This window comes from Cydia strobilella, chromosome Z, assembly GCF_947568885.1.
Source record: "Cydia strobilella chromosome Z, ilCydStro3.1, whole genome shotgun sequence".
NCBI lineage: Eukaryota > Metazoa > Arthropoda > Insecta > Lepidoptera > Tortricidae > Cydia > Cydia strobilella.
Window position 1 is genome coordinate 38,767,040 of NC_086068.1, and position 23,075 is coordinate 38,790,114.

At 37.5% G+C, this 23,075-nt stretch overlaps 1 protein-coding gene across 4 annotated transcripts in view; it reads right to left on the reverse strand.

Moving 5' to 3' along the window:
* LOC134754820 (maternal protein pumilio) overlaps positions 1-23,075 on the reverse strand; it is a 528,457-nt gene that overhangs the window by 499,528 nt on the left and 5,854 nt on the right. For all 4 annotated transcript variants that reach the window (XM_063691211.1, XM_063691209.1, XM_063691208.1 and 1 more), the window contains exon 2: positions 10,151-10,648. In XM_063691211.1, the coding sequence (XP_063547281.1) occupies positions 10,151-10,648 (498 nt within the window). The remainder of the gene's footprint in view (positions 1-10,150; positions 10,649-23,075) is intronic.

Genomic DNA, 23,075 nt, shown 5'->3' on the forward strand with positions numbered 1-23,075 from the left:
ACCACCCCTGACCTCTTTGCTGTCACTTGGTTATTAAAACCTTTAGGTTTACAGACATTTAGAGGTTATTAAAAAAAAAAAAAACATTTTTAAAATGTCGCACTATTATTGAGCTACAGCTTACTGTTGTTGAGCAGAGGGCGGTAATAAAATATCTACAAAAAATATATTTTACATCAACTCAAATCCATCAAGATATTGTGGCAACTGTAGGGGAGTGTGCAGTATCCTATGACATAGTAAAACGTTGGTGTCGAGAGTTTAAGTGCGGAAGATCAAGTTGTGAAAACCAACATGGCGGTGGACCACCTGTAACGGTCACTACAGACGAAAACATTAATAAAGTTCACGATATGGTGTTTCAAGACCGGCGAATACGTATCAGGCAAATTGTTGAAGAGACTGGCTTGTCATATCATGTAGTGCAACAGATACTTACTAAAGAATTGGGTATGAACAAGATCAGTGCAAGATGGGTGCCACGAATGTTGACCATTGATCAGAAAAGACATAGAGTATTGATTTGCCAGCGTCTGTTGGATATGTACCAAGCAAATAAAGATATTTTTCTCTATAGATACGTAACCATGGACGAGTCTTGGGCACATCACTATGATCCCGAAACTAACATTCAAAGTAAGCAGTGGAAACACAGTGGTTCTCCGCCACCACGTAAATTTAAAGTGGCATCATCTGCAGGAAAGGTTATGCTGTCTGTATTCTGGGATGCTCAAGGAATAATCCTGACTGACTATTTGAAAAAGGGAGAGACTATTACAGGGGCCTATTATGCAAACTTCATTCTAAAATTGCGAGAGGCTATTAAAGAGAAACGCCGGGGCAAGTTGACAAGTGGCGTACTCTTCCACCAAGACAATGCTCCCGTCCATACATCCTGTGTCGCTAAGGCTGCCATACACCAAGCAGGCTTCGAATTGGTGGAGAACCCACCGTATTCGCCCGACTTGGCCCCCAGCGACTACATGCTATTCCCAAAATTAATGCAATTTTTACGTGGAAAAAGAGTTTTTGGACAATCAAGAGGTGATATCTGTTGTGGAGGAGTGGTTTTCAGAGGTCGGACATTTTTTTTCAGGAGGCTATTGAAATGCTGGAGCACCGATGGAATAAGTGTATTAGTGTTGAGGGAGACTATGTAGAAAAATAAAATGTAAATCTTGAATGTAGTTTCATTGTAAGAGGGTTAGGGGTGGTGCATACGGATCAACCCTCGTATAATACTAAAAAAGACATGAATGAATGTTCCTTTCATTAATATTGTTGGTGTACCTAATTACCTATCTCACAAAACTCATCTTTTTATTTTAGATTTCCAAAGGACGAGGAATAGGGGATATTACTGCAATGTTTTGCCACCATAGTGTAGCACTAGGCTTTTTAGTAAACCGTAGAGTAACTTATACATACTGTAACTACCAGGTTTTTGACAAGTTTTCAGAGGACCTACTGGGAAACGCGAATCCGAAATCTCGTTATCTGCCTCTTAATCGCTCGAATACGCAAGAGTGACAGAGATGTTAGTGATGTTAGATAACGAAAGTTCGATTTTCTTGTTTCGCGATAGACCCTCAGATTGTGGTAATGGCGCCACCTACGTCGAGTTTCGCGTAATATTCCCTATAATTAAATAAATTTCCTTACGAATTAGATAATGTGTCAAAAAGAGATGTATATATGTTTATTATTCCTCATTTGTGTAGGGTGTCACAAGTTTGATAATTTGCTAGGGATGTAACTGTATCGACTTTTTATATCGATAAATTATGCATAAGTTTATGTGCTGTGTAAAAAAATAATCACGAAAATGCCAAATTGATAATAGTCTGGCTAATGAAAGTTGAACCTGAAAAAACGCGGCAATTTCAAAAAATCTGTAGCAGGCGGCTCGTTGAATACCAGTATTGCATAACTTTTATACTTTTACTCAGAAGTATACAAAGGGGAAGGGTTAACTGACGACAATATTGAAAGAGAAGAAGAAGTAGACTTAGATGATTTAGGCCCGTGTATAATTAGAAGAGAATTTGATAACGCACTGAACAGTTTACAAACCGGGAAAGCGGCTGGAAATGATAAGATTTATATAGAGTTCATAAAATACGCCAATTGTGAACCACTTAAAGATGAAATTTATAAAATTACTGCCCAAATGTATGATATTGGAACAATTCCTACAGATTATGTTACTGCCAAAATAGTTACTGTCTACGACAACAAGTTACCGCGCGGGGCACGGACCCCACCACAAGCCATTAGCTCCAGCGGCCGCCACAGCGCCGCACGCGTCTTACATACATAAACGCGAATATCAACCCTTGTATCAGTTTCAGATATTAAATCCCTATTTCATATACATCAAGATCTTTTACTTGCACCATAATCGCCTGCAGTTACTTTGCCAAAGAAACCAAATACTCAAAAATGCGAAGAACATAGGACCTTAAGTCTAATATCACAGGCCAGTAAAATATTATTGAAAATTATACAAAACCGAATAAGATCAAGAACAGAAGAATACTTAAGCGCCGATCAATACGGATTTCGCCAAAACAGAGGGACAAGAGAGGCAATATTTGCGTTGAGAATGGTTATAGATAAAAGAATAGACATGAGTGCGAATACATATATAGCATTTATAGATTTAGAAAAGGCGTTTGATAAAGTAAATTGGAAAATAATGTTCAGAATTTTAAAAGAAGCTGGACTAGATTATAAAGACCGTAGAATAATTTTTGAACTTTATAAAAATCAAGAAGCTACTATAGAAATAGGAGAAGAGACAAGAAAAGCAAAAATCCAACAAGGGGTGAGGCAAGGCTGTCCACTTTCGCCACTTATTTTCAACATTTTTATAGTGTGCCATCAGGAAACTTGTAGAGTCTGGAAAAGGAGGAGTTACATTTAATGGAAAGAACATACAGTTTATCCGATTTGCTGACGACATCGCTGCACTGGCACATACGCCTGGGCAGCTAGAAGAATTACTATCTGAAATGAATACAGTTTTTGACGAGTTCGGACTGAATATCAACATTAAGAAAACTAAAATACTTGTAGCTTCAAAACATACCTCCAATAACCTACTTCACACTACAATCAACTTAAATAATAGTCCAATAGAACAGGTAAAATCGTTTAAATATTTAGGCAACATGATTACTAGTGATTCCAGATGTACACAAGATATTACTACTAGAATAGCGATGGCTAAAAAAGCACACAAAGAAGTGCCTATTTAAAGCCCGGATATCAGACAATATACGCAAAAGGCTCATAAAAGTGTACATCTGGAGCATTGCACTGTACGGAAGCGAAACGTGGACAATGAGGCAACGTGATAGGAAGAGGCTGGAGGCTTTTGAGATGTGGCGCTGGCGTCGAATGGCAAAGATCAGTTGGACTGAAAAAAAAAACCAACGAAGAGGTTTTACATATAGTAGGAGAAAAGAGGACTTTGTTAAGAACTATAGATAATAGAAGAGGAAAGATGCTTGGGCACCTGATACGACACGACGAATTTATCAAAAACAACATAGAAGGGAAAGTTGAAGCAAAGAGGAAGGAGGGAAGACCAAGGAGAGCGTACATGCATCAAATAAAGGAAAAACTCAACGTCGTGTCGTATCAGGCTGTCAAAGAGAAGGCAGAGGACCGCGAAACATGGAAATTGCTCCACCGACAAGAGACTTACTATTAAGTATATGATGATGTATAGTTTTTGAGATGTCCTCTCTTGAAACTATATTTAGGGCTCTCATTTTTATCTTGATTATCTATATCAGTAAAGCTGCTAGGCCGGGTTTGGTAACGTTTTCGTATAAATCGAGGGTGCTGAATTCATTTATGGTATCAACATTGACACCTTTCCGAATTAAAAACATATAAACTTTAAACTAATAACTCTTTTTTTTAACTTCTCTTCACGCTTAAACCGCTGAACCGATTTAGTTGAAATTTGATAAATAGGTGTTTTAAGTCCCGAGACAGGATATAATATAGTTTTTATCTCAAAAATCATACTTTGAAGGTGTGAGGGGAATTCAGCTTCTTCACCGACGTTGAATTCCTGAGGTTAATACTGTTTAAATTTAGGTTTGAAGTCATGTTTGGTATTATTATCAACTAAATCAAACATGTAGACCATCCCAAATATTATTGAAATAGGTTCAGCGGTTATTGATTCCCCATACAAATTTACACCCCACTTTTCACACCCTTAAAAGATGATTTTGGTTATAAAAACTATCCTATGTACTGTTCCGGGACTCATACCATCTCTATACCAAATTTCAACGAAATCGGTTCGGCGGTTTAAGCGTAGAGGAGTTTTATAAAAAATCATTTTTTTAATTTTTGTTTTTACTTAGGAATGGTGTCAATGTTGATAGTGTTGATACCATAAATGAATTCAGCACCCCCGATTTATACGAAAACGATCCCAAACCCGGCCTAGCAGCTTCACTGATGTAGATAATCAAGATAAAAATGAGAGCCCTAAATAATCCTTCAAGAGCGGATATCTCAAAAACTATACAAGATATCGAAAAACTTGACGGAATAAAACTTGTAACAAATTAAATCTATTTTCATTTTGTATAAGTGGCCAAGTCGCTCAGATGCATAGTTTCCGAGATATAATCGAAAAACCGGAAAATGGAACCTTCAAACCCCCCTCTCCCCCCCAGCACTAGGGTTATGGCCGGGGACTTTTGATATGTTCACCTCCTAACTAGTCCAAACAAAGCTACGCAGTCAAAAATTGTGTTCCAAGCATTTCCCTCTATACCTTTTTTTGGGCATTTATTTCCTGGCCTATAAGCAAAATTGCAGTGATTATTACTGGCGCGGACACAAATTTTCGACGTTGTATTACAGCGGAAGAAAAACTTTGGCTTACACTCAAGTACGTAATAATCTACTACTTCAATCTTCAATTATACTTTTATAAGAATTCCTTACATTTAAATTATGATTAAAACCGATACTATAAAACTAAATAGATTTGGCATTAATTTTAGGATTTCAAAAATTAACTTATCGACGTCGATATTCGATATCCATTGCGCCTAATACGTCCTTCTTGCACTAAAATCCGTACGGCACTGCGGAGCTCGGTGTGACATACCCTGCGGCACGCACCGCGTCTCCGTCCGAGCGCGCGAGTCGTCGTGTGTCTCGTCCAGAAAGCCTGTTCCAAAGTCCTTCATTCTTTGTCTGGCGAGGGCGTGACATTCACACATAAGGTGTTCTATTGTCTCTTCCTCTTCGCCACACATACGACAATCGTCGTTGTCAGCGTGCCCCATCTTGGCCAGGATTTCCTTGACCCCGTAATGGCCAGTAAACACCCCCGTTATTATTTGGAGTTGACGTTTGCTAAGTTTCCAAAGCTTTTTGCTCCAACCAGAGTCTACCCCTTGTATAAAGAGCTTTGAGTGCTTTAGACCCGTCAGACTGTCCCATTCTTCCTGATGGTTCCCTGTGAGAGCCCCACGAATGGTTCCGGACCTATAAGGTTGTTTGCAGATCCGGCTCAGGCAAGTTCATCTGCATTTTCATTGCCTATGAATCCCTCGTGCCCTGGGATCCATACCAGTTGCACTTTGTTTTGCCTTCCAAGCTTGTTCAGAGCTTGGATGCCATTGTATACCAGTCTAGAGTCCACTCTGGGCGCCTTAAGCGCTTTGAGTGCAGCTTGACTGTCGCTGAGTATATAGATATTCTTCCCTTGGGTTTGCCTAACTATATTCTCATGTACACAGGCAATTATAGCGTATGTCTCGGCTTGGAAGACAGTGGCGTAATTGCCCATGCTTATGCTACTAGTAAAGTCATTTGCATAAATGCCTGCCGCAGTACCAGAATGTCTTGGACCCGTCTGTGTACCATATGATGTCATTTTCATCAGACATTGGTGCTTCAAGACCTTCGGTCCATTCAGCCCTTGATGGAACTTTAACATTAAAATTCTTACGGAACACAAACTTGGGTTGCATCTTATCGCAGCCCATATTCGTAATCCTTTTCATGAAATTGTCACATTCCATGTTTGTGTGTTTAGTCTTTGGCTTGCTATCGGTCCAGAGGCCTGTCAAAGCCAGCCTGTGTAACGATTTCCGCGCCTCAGATTGTATCACTAGGTGTAGCGGCGGGAGGTCTAGTAGTACCTCCATCGCCGCTGTTGATGGCGTCGTTCTAAACGCGCCAGTAATAGCCATGCACGCCGTTCTTTGTATTTTCGTAAGGGCATCCCTGCATGTGCTCTTTAGTGTCCTTGGCCACCATGCCAGGCATCCGTACAGAATGATCGGTCTTACCAAGGGAATGCGGAACCGGTACTGTTCCCAGAACCGGGAATGACATACTGAGTATTTACTGTTGTATTTTTTGTTAAATGATGAATTACTTATATGAAACTGAAAATTAAGATTCAATTTTGTGTAATTCAGTACAAACACAACATAGAAAAGAACAAACTGATGAAAATCGACACTAGCTAAAAATCACAATTATGTACCTAAGCTTTCTTACTTTATTCAATAATTTTCGTAAAATGCGACATTTTACGCACAAGATCTATAAAAAATATGTCATAAACTATTATTTTAATAATCAATAAATGGAAAAGCAAATTAATGACTAATAAGAACAAACAACAGTTTCATAACCTTTCACTAATCAAGAGAAATAGTATATTTCTTTCTTCACTCATTACCTTTCGTAGACCTTCACGAAGGCGTTCTCATTTTGTCATATTCATTGAGTCAAATTTCCCTGATTGTGCTGGGAGACTTATTAGGCAGCGGTTGACCAGCTCCCTCAAACAGCGGTGTCAAATCGAGAGATATGGTAAACTGTTTAAAAGGAACTGTCGAGTGCAACCATGCGACAAATTCTGTCGTTTTTATTATTTGTAGGTTTACAATCAAATTCATTAAGTAGAGTATAAGTTTCACGTTCTTGAGTAGTTGGCGTTCGGAAAACGTCTGTGTGCAAAGAATCATCTCTTGTACTGGGCCCTGGTTGTGGGTCTGGCTGCACGTCAAGATCAATTAAATGAACCTCACTGATGTTTCCTTTCATATTTCACATAATGTACGCGCGAATAATAAGAAAAATAAAATAATTTAAATATCAAAAAGTACGTTCGGATTGCCCCCCTAATCTTTTCTTCTTTGTTTTAATTCACATGTATAGACCATCAAACTCCAACAGCTACAATACTTATATAAGTATTTATCTGACTACTCGAGCCGGACTGTCAAGGTTGGGGACTTTGGGTAGTTAATGTAGTTATCGCGCCCAAAGCCCAAATGGTAGCCGGGAAATACCGAGCGGGACAAACCTTGGGCAGCCGAGACTGCCGAGAGTACTACACGGGTGCTACGGAGATTACGCGCAAAAATTTTAAAGTGATTAATGCGGTTTACTTTACTAAATTTTCAGTACCGAAAAGTACCGAAGAACCGGGATTTTCATTACCAGAACCGGTACCCGTAAGTTGAAATTTCCCGGGAGCATTCCCTAGCTTACCATCATGGTATAGATCCATCTCAGTACCTTTGGGTTTAAACCCCACGTTTTGCCATATGCCGTTCTACACATTCCAAACACCCTCAGTGCCTTGGTTATGGTAGTTTCGACATGCTTTTTCCAGTTCAGTCAGTGTTAAACCTAGATATTTCACTTCATCGGACATTTCCATTTCCATAAAGCTTCAGCTGCTTCCTGCCGTTAAGGGTCTTTTTCCTGGTAAACGGTACTACTACTGTTTTGCCAGGATTGATGGAGAGTTGATGATGGTTGCACCACCTCTCCATTTGCTTCAGTGCTGTATTCATGATTTCTGATACCGTTCCCGGGAATTTCCCGTTTACAAGAATCACTAAATAAATCACCTGCATACCCTACCGTGTACATTGGACCTTTGTTTAGTTCTTCCAGCAGTGAGTTCACTACCAGGTTCCAGAGAGTCGGTGAAAGAACCCCCCCCCCCCCCCCCCCCCTGTGGGCAACCCTTCGTGGCCGTGGCTAATATTTCATCTCCCATGATAGTAGGGGATCTTAGGTCCACCACCTTGCATTTTTGAGACAAAGCAAACCGTTAGGAACAGTTGTGGAACAATATCCGGCACTATAGGGTTAAAACAATAAAAAAAATTGTTACACAAATTTTGTTTCTTTCGAAACGATTATTTCCTAAAATATTCACTTTATCCCTATGGAATGGGATGTCGTTGGATAGGTCTTTAAAAATGAATACGAGTTTCCAAAAATTAATTATTGATAAAGTGAATATTTTCGGAAATAATCGCACCGAAAGAAACAAAATATATGTAAGGATTTTTTGTTTCGTTTCAACCCAATGATGTGGGATGTCGTTGGATAGGTCTTTTAAAATAAATAGAGGTTTTAGAAAAACATTTTTTGATAAAAGTGAATATTTTCTGAAATAATCGCTTTGAAAGAAACAAAATGTGTGACATTTTTTTTTTTCGTTTGAACCCTATAGTGTGGGGTGTCGTTGGATAGGTCTTTCAAAATAAATAGGGGACTTTGAACAACATTTTTTGATATAATTATTTAGAAAGGAAAAAAAAGGCTTTTTCCTTCTAACTTTTGAACCATCCATCCAAAAATTATAAAAGAAATCACAAAAATAGTGACTAATAAACACATTCGGAAATAGTTAAAGCAATCGCTTAACTGATTTAAGCCGTTTATGAGTTATCGCTAAAACTCTTTCCTTCTTATTTTCTTTAAAAGCCTGGCAACCCTTATTTGTGACCGGATTTTTGCAGGCAACCCTATACCATTGTATTCGCAATCAAATTACCATTATTTTGATATATAATTCAAGCGTCAGACAGATGGGTGCAATTATCGATTTAAACTCACATGTTTAAACACGGCAACCTCATAATAGTGACCGGAAAAACATAGGCAACCTAATTTATTCATGTTGTACAAGTTGTATACTTTCCATTGGAACTTATTTCGTTCGATAGACAAATTGGTGAAATTTGAAGAAAAAAAAATATTTTCAAAAATTTATTAAAAATAGCCTTGACCATATTTCTTTAGGCAACCCTATTTTTTTATGTTCAGGAACATATTTTCTTGCATAAAATATAAGTTTCATTCGTCAGACGTATCGGTGAAGGTCGACCATATATAACGTATCTCCTACTATCTTTTTTAACGATCATCTCACAAAAAAAACCGTCAGTTATTTCGTGAAGCCCGTCTGCGTGCTAAACATTATGATTTTAAATTCTGCTGGACCAAAAATGGCACAATCTTTGTCAAAGAAGAGGAAGGTGCACACGCTACTGCTATCAAGTCCCGGAATCTCTACAAGGTGATTTGAGTCAATTATTAATAATTCGAGGGTAATATTAATATCGGTTAGAAATTAGCTGTCAGTTTTGACAGGTTGGTGTTGGCGGGAAGGGAGAGCATGGCGGGTATTCTGGTTTTAACCACCGGATGGTTCGGATGCTTCGGACAAGCGAACGGTGTTCAACTAAAGTTATTATAGTGAATATTTGTAGTACCTACCGTGTAAAAGTGATCAAATAAACTATATATTCTATCATATTGTGGAGTTTTACTACATGCTCACTGAAATATTGTTTAGATATTTACTTCTACACACACATACATTTCACACCATTATATTTACACATATACACAAATACACATTTCATGTATACGCATACTTAATTTCTCTGGAGCTCTCGGTAATAATGCCTGACGGATGGGTTCATACTTTCTATAAAGGGTACCTAATTGTTTATTGAGTGATTACATCATCGCGCTTTACTTAATTTGTTTTGATATTCACATTCAACGATGACTTAGGGTCTCATTTGGATAATTCCTTTACCATTCAATGTCACTCATATAACAGCATTGAATCATGTTCCCAGGTTTTATCAAATGGTAATTTTAAATTACTTTGTTTTAACATAAGTTCCCGAGATACAGGCGGCGCCTAGTTTGGGGCCGATGGATATTAGCTTAATTGTAAAATCTAATTTTTTTTGTTAAGTTCAACCTGTGATGTCAATTTGTAAAATATTTGGTAAATAAACGATTTGTAGTTGTAAACTAAATTTGGACCTACCTGATTTCGGATGGCTGCTACAGGAGTGAGGCCAAGCTGGTTTTGTCCTTGTTGTATGAATTGATTTGTACCCGGTGCCAACATTCCCGCCTGACTTAAATACATGAGGTGTTCCGCACTTTTGCCCATACCATTCATGGCTTGCATGGGATTCCCGTGATGTTGATGTATATCATATAGACCCTGTTGGCCTAATTGCGGCGCATTTTGTATGCCCTGAAGGGGTGGCATCATCATGGCATTGCTTTGTATAGTTAAGTTGTTTCCCATGTTGTGATTCTGTAGTGGAGCCAGTTGGGTGTGAACCATGTTGGACGTCAGGTGCTGCGGGTGACTACCAATAGCTGAAGGATTCATTGCCAAATTTCCAACGGATGAAGCAATAGCCTGATTTATAAATTGCTGCGGGGTTGTTTGAGTATTTTTTATCTGCACTGGAGCATGATGATGCATGTTATTTATGGCCACAGGAATGGGATTCTTCCACTTGTCTTGATTCTGTAAAAAAAAGGTATATTATTCATTGAGTTAAGAGGAAATACCAGCTGAGCCCATTCTCAGATTTGAGAATTTTAGGTAAATATCTCCGTCGCGCTTGACGGAGGCGGCTCCTAAAATTAGTGCGATAAGGACAACTGCCAACTTAGGCGAAAAATCCTGCGTAAAAATATCAGAAATCAAGCTTTCGTTCGCGACATTTTCCTCCTCCAAAACTTAACCAATCGTAACGAAATTTTGGGAACGGATACGGATAAGTGTTGCCGATTTTGTTTACGGCGCATTTTTAGCGCTGTTTGAAGTAACAGTAACCTAGTTCTTATAAAAAACAGAAAATCAAAAAAAGCAAAACGTATAGACACTGGTACTGTTGGTAATATTGAACTCTTAATAGTAGATTGTACAACAAGGGCATAAAGTGACCTATTTTTATCCGAGGCAATTTATTGGTCCGAGCTTACTAGCTTAGCGAGGACCAATATAAATGGGGGATGTGTCTGACTTGGGCAATTATAGGCCGATATCGCTCGCGACAATCACAGCTAAGGTGCTGGACAGGCTTCTTGATAAGCAACTTCGGAAACACTATAAGGCTAAAGATGCCCAGTTCGGTTTCCAGCCCGGAGTGTCGACGGAATCTGCCATCTTTTGTTTAAAAAGACCAGTACTATGGAAAGCAAGATAGTCCAGTGTACGCCTGTTTTCTGGACCTTTCTAAAGCGTTCGATCTGGTCTCGTACGACATCTTGTGGAGCAAGGTGTCGTCCGAAACCGGTCTCCCGGCAGAGCTACTAGCGGTCTATGAATACTGGTACAGCAATCATATCAACTCTGTCGTCGTACACTCAGACGAATACGTGCTGGATTGTGGAGTGAGGCAAGGGGGAGGGGGGGGGGGGGGGGTTAACGTCCCCGACCCTATTTAATATATATATGGACGGGCTGATTGAAGAACTCAGTGGCACCAAGGTTGGCTGTTACATTGGCGTTACTTGCCTCAACAACATAAGTTACGCTGATGATATTGTGCTACTGGCTCTCTGAATCAGAGCGCTCAGGAAGCTCCTAAGAATATGTAAGCATTATGCGGAGAGACATGGGCTCAGGTATAACACTACAAAAAGTGAACTACTCGTATTCAGGGCAGGTAACAAGAAACTGGAGGAAGTTCCTAGGGTTGAGTTAAATGGTGCCGCCCTAAGGAGAGTAGAGCGGTGTAAATACCTGGGCCACTGGCTCACCAAAAGCCTTAATGACGATCCTGATTTGGAGCGAGAGCGCAGGGCGTTGACGGTCAGATGCAATATGCTGGTGCGCAGGTTTGCCAAGTGTAACAATGCCGTAAAGGTTACACTTTTTAAAGCTTATTGTCAGTCCTTTTATAAGCTTATTGTCAGCCTGTGGACCAGCTTCAGGCAGCGATCATACAATGCCCTGCGCGTGCAATATAATAATGTGTTTAGGATACTGATGGGTCTGCCTCGGCACTGCAGTGCGTCGGGGATGTTCGCCGATGCCCGTACGGACGTACGGATGACTTTTACGCTATTATACGCAAAAGAGCGGCATCCCTATTGCATAGATTGCATGGGCCCAGCGCATCATCGAAATAATTAGTGTTAATTAGTTTTAGGTATTTATTGTTTTATTGTACACTCTAACAGGTAGCATATTGTAATTTTTGTACAAACACTATATGGGTTCTGTTCTGTGCCTGAAAAAATATTTTCATTTTCAATAAAAAAAAAATATAATTTTTCGATGAACCGTTAAGAAGATATATACTCTAGAAAGTAAGAGTTTACGGCCAAAAATAGCGACTAGCGCCTTAAGCGTATTTTTTTATGTTTTTACTTCGGAACGGTATCAAAAAGATACCATAAATGAATTCGGTATACCCGATTTATACGAAAACGATACCTAACTTGGCTTAGCTTAAATGATTTAGATAATGATGTAGACCGCCTGTTGTTGCTTAGTTCGCTATGGTAATTATAATGTATCTAAATTTGTTTTAATTATGCACAATAAATAATATATATATCAAGAAGTTGAGAGCCCACTAAAAATTTACATCAAAAATCTTGATGGCTGCACTTCTCAAATCAATCATTGGGTCCTCAGGTCAGGACCAATACTGCCAAAGGAAAACTTCGGTTTTCTAAACACCGTCAATAAATCTGTTCCTAAAGGTTGGTGAGGGATATTTTTTCCAAAAATTAAATACTACTTCAAAAAAAATTGTCTTCAATCACTCTCTCTCTCTCTCTCAGCTCATGACACAAATAAATGCTCCTACCAGGATTCGAACCCGGGACCATTGGCTTCATAGGCAGGATCACTACCCAGCTACCAACTAGGCAAGGTATGAAAAGGTAATAGGGAATAGACATTCCCAATTACCTGTTCCTAATTTTGCCTTGCTTTTGTAAATATTAATTCTGTTTATTTTTAACATAATTGTTTTTTTTTTATTTGTTACGTTTTGTGTTTTTTTTTATATTTTTATATTTCATACTTAATTAATATTGCTCATAAATAAATAATGATGATGACTTATTAAAGTTGAAGAAAAGGTTAGTCACATCAGTTTCTATAGGTGTAGGTAGAGTATAGATAGACATAGACTATTGATACCGTAAGTAAACTCCAGAGGTCGTAAGTACATCATCACATGCTTGTTGTCATGCTAAAGATAGGTACTTAAGAAGAAAGTGGATGACCACCCTTAAACCGCCTTACCATACAAACACACGACATATTATTTTGTTCTTATATTTGTACTAGCTTTTGCCCGCGACTTCGTCTGCGTGGAGTTAGTAATTTGGGTAGCTTATATAACATTTAAAACTTTCGCGTTTTGAACACATATTAAATCACATTTAAAATCGGGTCTATCGCAAATTTATTTTGTTACCTTTATTACCGACGTTTCAACACAGGTTTCACTGGTCGTGGTGGCAACTTGGGGACCAGTGATCCAAAAGTTAAAGCCAAGGGATCTATCTTCGGATGTGTGCGCGGATGTTGTGAGTGTTGCGTGTCGGACTATTGACAATAATTAACATTTATGTGTAGTGGGTGGTTTGAAAATGTGATGTTTACCCCAAACTTTAAATACACTTTTCGTCGGGCAGTCACACAAATCTCTGTTTTGACATTTTGCTGGGACATCAGTTAGCCGCGACCACGACCAGTGAAACCTGTGTCGAAACGTTGTTAAATTAAGGTAACAAAATAAATTCGCGATAGACCCGATTTTAAATGTTATTTAATATTGGGTAGCTTATTTTTTATCCAATCTGCTTTTTATCAATTCCCCATACAAACTTCCACCCCCTCTTTTCACTCCCTTAAAACTTCTGGGATAAAAACTACCCTATGTCCTTCACCGGGTTTCAAACTATCTCTATACCAAATTTTAACTAAATCGGTTTAGCGGTTTAAGCGTGAAGAGGTAATAGACAGACTAGTGATGGGCAGCGGTAACATTCCCGCTACCAGTAAGTTTCCATTTGGGAATGTTACTAGTAAGTTACCAATGTTACCAGTAACATTCCCAAAAGCCGGTAACATACGAAACTGATGATAGTGATGACTTATATGAGATAAAATAAGGTTCAAAACTTATTCTTTTAGTACAACTTACTCAAAAATATGTCCCATAGTTCTTAATTCGCTGACATAAGAGCTATGGGATCAATTTTATAAATTTGGTATACAGATAGTGAGCACCGGGGAAGGACATAGGATATTCTCTATCCCAGAACTCACCCCTTAAGGGGATGGAATAGGGAGTTGACACTTGTATGGGGAATCAATAACCGCTGGACCGATTTAGATGAAGTTTGGTATGGGTCCTGGGGAAGGACATAGGATAGACTCGACGTCTTACTATTGCGCCTATTTTGCGTGAGGGACACAGGATAGGTTTTACCCTAGAAATCAACCCTAAAGGGGGTGAAAAGGGGAGTGGAAATTTGTATGGAATCCAATAAAACCGATTTAGATGAAATTTGATATGGAGATAGTCTTAATTGTTGGGGAGGGTGTAGAGTTTTTATTCCCGAAGTCATCCTGTTCTCTTCTCCACTCTTCTAACACTCACTCAAAGTGCTGCTGGTAATGTATGATGGAGGCAGCTCAAGACCTGGAACACCGGGAGTGCTCCTGGGTGCAACGGGTCAGGGGTAACAATCGCTCAACGTGCTGCTGGTAGTATACGATGGATAAAGCTCAAGACAATGTGGAGTGCTACAGGGAGCAAAGGGTCAGGGGTAACACTCGCTCAACGTGACGCTGGTTGTATATGATGAGGAAAGCTCAAGACCTGGAACACCTGGAGTGCTGCTGGGTGCAACGGATCAGGGGTAACACTCGCTCAACGTACCGCTGGTAGTGTATTATGGGAAAAGCTCAAGATCTGGAACACCTGGAGTGCTGCTGGGTACAAAAGGTCAGGGGTAACACTCGCTCAACGTGTCGTTGGTAGTGTATGATGGAGATAGCTCAAGACCTGGAACACCTGCAAGACTTTGGTGACCAAGTTTCTGCTGGAGACGCTGCTGATCTCCCACCAGGGGGCTACCACAAGCTATTCAGCGGGTAAAATTTAGGTAGTAAAAAGGGGTGGAAGTTTGTATGGGGAAACAATAAATCTAGCTGATTGTTTAAAAATAAGCTACCCAAATTACTAATTCCACGCAGACGAAGTTGCGGGCAAAAGCTAGTATTTTGTATAAAACTGTGATCATTATTTATTATCCCTTTACTACTACTACTTTGATTTCAAATTTGATTAATTAATATAAAATCGAAATTCCAACAACTCAAAAATGACGTTTGTCACTTGAAACGTTATACGAAACTAGCTTTTGCCCGCGGCTTGTTGTCTAATGTACAGGGTGCGGGGGAGGCAGGGGAAGGAGAAAATATGGTTTTATAACTACTTACAAAAGATGGTTTATATGGTATATGGTTCGTAGGTAGAGTACATATATATATACTTACGATGTTTTGTACTTAGAATGGAAACCTAAACTTATAAGAAGCAAACAGACAACCACCTTCTGGTAGCACCTTGAATGTACTCATTACGGATGCAGGAAGTTTCCCGATGCCTTACTCCTTCCGCCCCGTCCGCCCCGCCGCGCCGCCCGCTCTCGCCTAGGTACCGATTGACGACGATCGAGATGGCACCAATACAAATTTAAAAATCTATTAGGATAACGTGGGTATCCATACCTCAAAGCAAAATTAGAACCCTTATAGGATCACGTGTGGCTGTCTGTCGGTCCGTCTATTACAACCGATTTGCTCCGAAATTACTGGACCGTTTGAATTGCAATTTGGCACAAATACGAGTACTTTCAAGAATTTTCATGAGCACATTATTCAATTTCAAAATCGATGCGATTTTCGTAATTAACGTCCCAAAAAACCATAAAAACGACACCCATATTGATATTTAGACATTTCAACCCCATTGCACCCCAACAGGGGAGATGGTTTTTCACGTCCGTCACGTTGGATTTTAAAATCGTTCTTATTTTCCTAATTAGCAACCCGATAAACCATATAAACAATATCCATGTTGATTTTCAGACTTTGTCACCACATTTCCCCTATTAGGGGGGAATTTGCAAAAAAAACCTGTAACACGTGTTTATTCATTTATCGTTAGGAATACTCCTGTGAAGTTTCGAATATAATAGTCTAACTAATCTTGTTTCCCCATACAAACTTTGAACCCCCATTTAACCCCCTTGGGGGGTGAATTTTGAAAAAATCATTTCTTAGTGCACCCCTAGACCTTATAAGAAACCTACGTGCCAAATTTGGAATCTCTAGAACCAGCGGTTTGGGTTGTGTGTTGATATGTCAGTCAGGCAGTCAGTCAGTCAGTTTCTTCTTTTATATATTTAGATGTTGATTGGTTTATTCTAATAATTAAACTGATTTATACACATATTTTCTTTTACTTTATTTCCAGTCTTCACTTTTAATCATTATTTCCAGATAGTAATGTTCCCAGTAACTTTGGAAAAATACCTGGTAATATTGGGAATGTTACCGGTAACATTGGGAATTTACTCTTTCAGAGATTCCTTGACTGTTTTATGACTGTAAATAATAGCATTATTATTTTCTTAAGTATTTAACACGAAAAAAGCATATACAATTCTAATAATTTTTTCAAAGTTACTCAATGTTACCGATCTGGGTAATGTTACTGGTAGCATTACCGGGAATATTCCCACTTTTGAGTAAGTTACTGGTAACGACCCATCACTAAGACAGACAGACAGACAGACTTTCGCATTTATAATATTAGTATGGATTTGTATAAGTATATTTGTAATAATGTGTATTCAAAATTTATATTTCATTACTTTTAGTGGTTGTTTTTGTTTGTCATTCATTTTTACTGTTACTTATTTTCTACTCATTTCCTCAAAGGATGACTGGAAGAGATCCCCTATAGGGATAAGTTCGCCTTTGTTGTATTTAATTCTCTTTGTAACTGTGTTTCTCGTATTTGTTTTTCTATGTACAGTCGAAGGCAAAAACATCGATCCAGACAAATGGCTCAAAAAAATGTGAACACGACTTTAATGTCTACTAGCGAGTCGCTAATAGACATTAAAGTCGTGTTCACATTCGCTAGTAGCGACCCGTCCTGGCTTCGCACGGGTGCAATGCAATGCTGATTGTATAGGTATTATACAAATAAACCTTCCTCTTGAATCATTATCTATTTAAAAAAAAACCGGCCAAGTGCGAGTCGGACTCGCGCACCGAGGGTTCCGTACATTACACAATTTAAACAATGTATTTTTTATGTGAAACGTGAGTGAAAGGTAAATTGCGGTTTACGGTTTATGACGTAAAAAAAAGCTACTTACTAAATCTCGTTCAAACCAATTTTCGGTGGAAGTTTGCATGGTAATGTACATCATATATTTTTATCAGTTTTATCATTCTCTTATTTTAGAAGTTACAGGGAGGGGGGGGACACACGTTTTACCAATTTGGAAGTGTCTCTCGCGCAATCTATTCAGTTTAGAAAAAAATGATATTAGAAACCTCAATATCATTTTTGAAGACCTATCCCACACCACTATAGACACCCCACACGTATGGGTTTGATGAAAAAAAAATTTTTGAGTCTTAGTTCCAAGTATCTATTTTTGTGTGAAAATCTTAATGCGGTTCACAGAATACATCTACTTACCTAGTTTCAACAGTATAGTTCTTATCGTTTCAGAGAAAAGTGGCTGTGACATACGGACGGACAGACAGACAGGCAGACATGACGAATCTATAAGGGTTCCGTTTTTTGCCATTTGGCTACGGAACCCTTAAACGTATCAAAATCCGTTGCGTAGTTTTAAAGATCTAAGCATACCTAGGAATATATATAATGAACCATAGAGACTCACTTAGAAATAAATTTAAAGAAATTGACATAATGAGAGTACACTGTCAATATATTTATGAGAACATTCTGTATGTACATAAAAACATTGCCAGTTTTAAGAAAAACTGTGACATACATTTTAATACTAGAAATAAGCATAAGCTTGCAGTACCCTTCACTCGGCTCCATAAAATTAAAAAATCATTCATGGGTAACTGTGTAAGATTTTATAATAAACTTCCAAATATCATCACTGAATTATCTGTTAATGAATTTAAAAAATATGTACTCGTAAAACGTAAACTTATCTCTAAAGCTTATTATAGCACACAAGACTACTAGCACAATCAGATTAAGTATAACCTCGAAATCCTTCCAAAGTTATGAAATTTGGTATGTATGTTAATTAAAGGTCTCTTTTTCATGTCCACACTATTTGACATTTGGGGACCTCGAGGAATCGCAGCCGTCTTGGAAAATGTGTACCATCCTGGAGAAATTTGCGTTTTACTGTAAATATACGTTCTCTGTTAAAATATGGTGTAAGGCAACATTAAAGCTTATTAAATTCTACACAAAAAAAGTCCCAGATATCTTTGCGGAAAAAGTAAATCTTGTTATAGAAAATAATAGCTGAATCCAGATTTAGCGCTTATACCCTTTCACATATTCTCTTAATATGAAACTTGGAGGAATATGAATTCCACTTTTGATATACATTTGTACACGTTCTACCCCAATATCAACATTTTACTCGACTGCGACTTAAACAGAAAGTAGGGTTATGGGTTTAAATACTGAAAATCAGTACATCCTGTAGGTCAGGATACTGGACGGATTTATTAAAATGACATATCGGTAGACTCCTCTTGCCCTTCACAACCTGTTTACACTTGTTTTATTAAACAAAAATCAATACAGCCGCCTTGAGAGGACGTCGAATCGTAAATCATATTTTTACTTCTGGCGCCTAAACTATTGAGTGAATTTCAATAAAATAGACATCAGTAGATCCATAATTGGTACACGAGTGCTATGCAATACAAATTTACTAAAATAAATGGAGGAAAAATGTTTAGGACTTAAAAATGTGCCTGCAAAAACAGATTTTAGGTCTTAAATGGGGTTGAAGCAATAGTGACAGTAATGACATTTGACACCTAGAATTTTAGGGATCTCTGTTTGCGTGTCATAAAATTGGAGCTTCGGGGACCACGGGGATCAAACGCCATCTTGAAAAGCATGTCTTTTTTGATTTTTCTGTTTTTCTCGGAATATCTGGGTTTAATGTGAATACTGTGTATGGCGAAACAAAAGCTTATTAAATTCCACACCAAAAAGTTTTATAACACCATGTCCCAAAAACGAAGCCTTTTTCTAGAAATAGGGCTTACAAGTTACAAGGGAAGCTTACAAGTTTCCACACATTTTTTTTATTCGTGGTTGGGTAGATAATGTTTTTGTGTTCCAAAAATTGGTAAAAAAGTTAAACAAGTATTTTTTTCTGACCCGTCTTAAAATAAAATTTTTGTAGATGATTAAGTATAACCTTTTGACTTCTGAGACATATTTCTAGAAGAAAGCTCCCTTTTAGGGACATGGTGTTTTATACCTTTTTTATGTAGAACTTAATAAGCTTTTGTTTCGCCATACACAGTATTCACATTAAACCCAGATATTCCGTGAAAAACAGAAAAACAAAAAAAAACTTATACTTTTCAAGATGGCGTTTGATCCCCGTGGTCCCCGAAGCTCCAATTTTATGACACGCAAACAGAGATCCCTGAAATTCTAGGTGTCAAATGTCATTACTGTCACTATTGTTTCAACCCCATTTAAGACCTAAAATCTGTTTTTGCAGGCACATTTTTACAACACTTATCCTCCATTTATTTTAGTAAATTTGTATTGCATAGCACTCGTGTACCAATTATGGATCTACTGATGTTTATTTTATTGAAATTCACTCAATAGTTTAGGCGCTAGAAGTAAAAATATGATTTACTATTCGACGTCCTCTCAAGGCAGCTGTATTGATTTTTGTTTAATAAAACAAGTGTAAACAGGTTGTGAAGCGCAAGAGGAATCTACCGATATGTAATTTTAAAAAATCCGTCCAGTATCCTGACTTACAGGGTGTACTGATTTTCAGTTTTAAACCCATAACCCTAATTTCTGTTTAAGTCGCAGTCGAGTAAAATGTTGATATTGGGGTAGAACGTGTACAAATGTATAGACAAAAGTGGAATTCATATTCCTCCAAGTTTCATATTAAGAGAATATCCCCTGAAAGGGTATAAGCGCTGAATCTGGATTCAGCTATTATTTTCTATAACAAGTAACAAGATGTACTTTTTCCGCAAAGATATCTGGGACTTTTTTGTGTAGAATTTAATAAGCTTTAATGTTGCCTTACACCATATTTTCATATAGAACGTATATTTACAGTAAAACGCAAATTTCTCCAGAATGGTACACATTTTCCAAGATGGCTGCGATTGCTCGAGGTCCCCAAATGTCAAATAGTGTGGACATGAAAAAGAGACCTTTAATTAACATACATTCCAAATTTCATAACTTTGGAAGGATTTCGAGGTTAGACTTAATCCGATTGTAATATACATGAATGATGAAACACCGTGGGATTGTGATTGATAATAATTAATTATTTATTATTGTGTTAATAATGATGAAATTGATAATTCAATGAATACCTATATTAGGTAATCCGTATTTTTATTCTAGAAAGTTTCTAGACTAGTATTTTTTATACAATTTTGGTGTTTGACAATCCTTTTGTGAATTCTTATTATTAAGTTTGACATATCTATAATAATTCAATGTTTTTAAGAATAATAATAAATTGCTCTGATATTTAGATTAAGGTAATATTTAAAACTTGACAATTTAAAAGTTCTTGTTGCTAGGCCTATTTGAATAAAGAATATATTGACTATTGACTATGGGGACATACAGCAAAAAGCGACTTTGTTTTATACTATGTAGTGATGATGAAGGTGTAAGAGCGTACACATGTTTTTGAAACTTTGGGAATGTCTTTGACTGTACAATAAAGAATATACATACATACATAGTCCCCATAACGTACATAAATCGCATACAGGGCATAGTAGCTATGATTAATAAACGTCAAACTGTGTAAAAATATTTTTCATAATGTTATATCTAGAGATTAAAATGACGACATGTTTGTATGGAAAAGAGGCGTACCCTTTCCTCTTTATAATTCCTGTTATGAATAGGCATCGGAGTTTTCATTGCACGGTAAGATTATAGTGAGCCATGGAGTCCATATTAACATTAAAATAAAAGTAATACTCATATTCATTCAGTAAGTCCGCCCTGAAATGCCTTTATAAACATCCTATGCATGTGCTTCTAAGCAATTAAATTTTAAATAAAACGTAGGTAATTATTATAATATTACAATTTTATAGCTCTTACACGTTAAATGTAACTATATTGATATATTATCTTGGGATATAACTGATTGATTGTAGGTATGAAGCTGCGTTTTATAAGAGATAATTATTAACTTATTAAAATTATAATTTACCACAATTTCCATAAGACAAGCTTTCCAAATAATACGAGTAGATGACATGAAAAAAAACTGATTGCAGGGCAAAATACCTATGTTCCAATTACTAAATGAGTATAAGAATGTGTACAACTTTATTTTTAACCGACTTCAAGATTTTAAAGGAGGAGGTTCTCAATTCGTTTTTTTTTTTAATGTTTGTTATTCCATAACTCCGTCATTTATGGACCGATTTTGAAAATTATTTTTTTGATTATAAGTATATACATACAGATTGGTCCCGTTTTTGTCAAAAAGCAGTTCTGTTGATGGGATCCATGAGGAATCGAGGGAACTCCTCAAATATTAAAGGCATACATATAGTGATTTTAGTATTTTCATCAACAAATCCAGCATTTCCATTTTAAAAAGTGACATTTGATGAAGTGGAACTGGAAGTGGAAGTGGATGATCAGAATGGAACTCTTTATGGACGCATAATTTACGTTTGACTCGATAGACCATAAATTCTTATTCAAAACTAGAAGATCAAGGCCTAGAAGTAAAATATCTTAACATACTAAAACAGATATACCAACATAGCAAGGCGAGAATAAAAACAGATAAATACGGCGAATCATTCTGGTTGCAAAAAGGCGTAAAGCAAGGAGACCCTATCTCTCCGACACTGTTCAATGCATGCCTGGAGGCCATATATAGAGTTCTGGAATGGGAAAACAAGGGAATAAATATTAATGGGAAGTACATAAATAACCTAAGGTTTGCTGAAATATGTAAGGTTATTAAATGGCTAGAGGATAATAAACTCAAACTGAACGCAGACAAAACTAAAATAATTCATTTTCAGAACTATAATTCTCCAAATCTAGATCTCAAAATCAATCTAAATTTCGATTTAATAAACACAATCGACTCAGCCTCCTTCCTTGGTTTGACGATAGACAAACATCTAAACTGGAAACTACACATCGATAACATATGCAGCAGATTAGACAGATTTGTGTTTGCACTACGAAGGCTTAGAACTTTAACATCTAAAGAGGCCGCTCTTTCTGCGTATCATGGATATGTGTCGTCTGTGTTACGTTACGGACTGATCATTTGGGGCAACTCAGTTGATATACAGAGGGCATTCATCGTTCAAAAAAAGTGTATTTGGGCTGCATCTGGCGCTCAATATTTAGCCCACTGCAGACCAATATTTAAGGAGCTAAAAGTTCTCCTACCCTGCTTGTACATATATGAGGTTGTTAAATTTGTCAGAAAACACCCAGATCTATTTCCTCTACATGATGCCGTTCATAATAAAACAAGTGGAAGGTATCCAAGCAAACTATTTGTTCCAAGACAAAAAGTAAACATATTTAGTAAAAATGTTTATATCATGGCAATTAAATTGTATAATAAGATTCCAAATGACATAAAAACACTAGATATAAATAAAT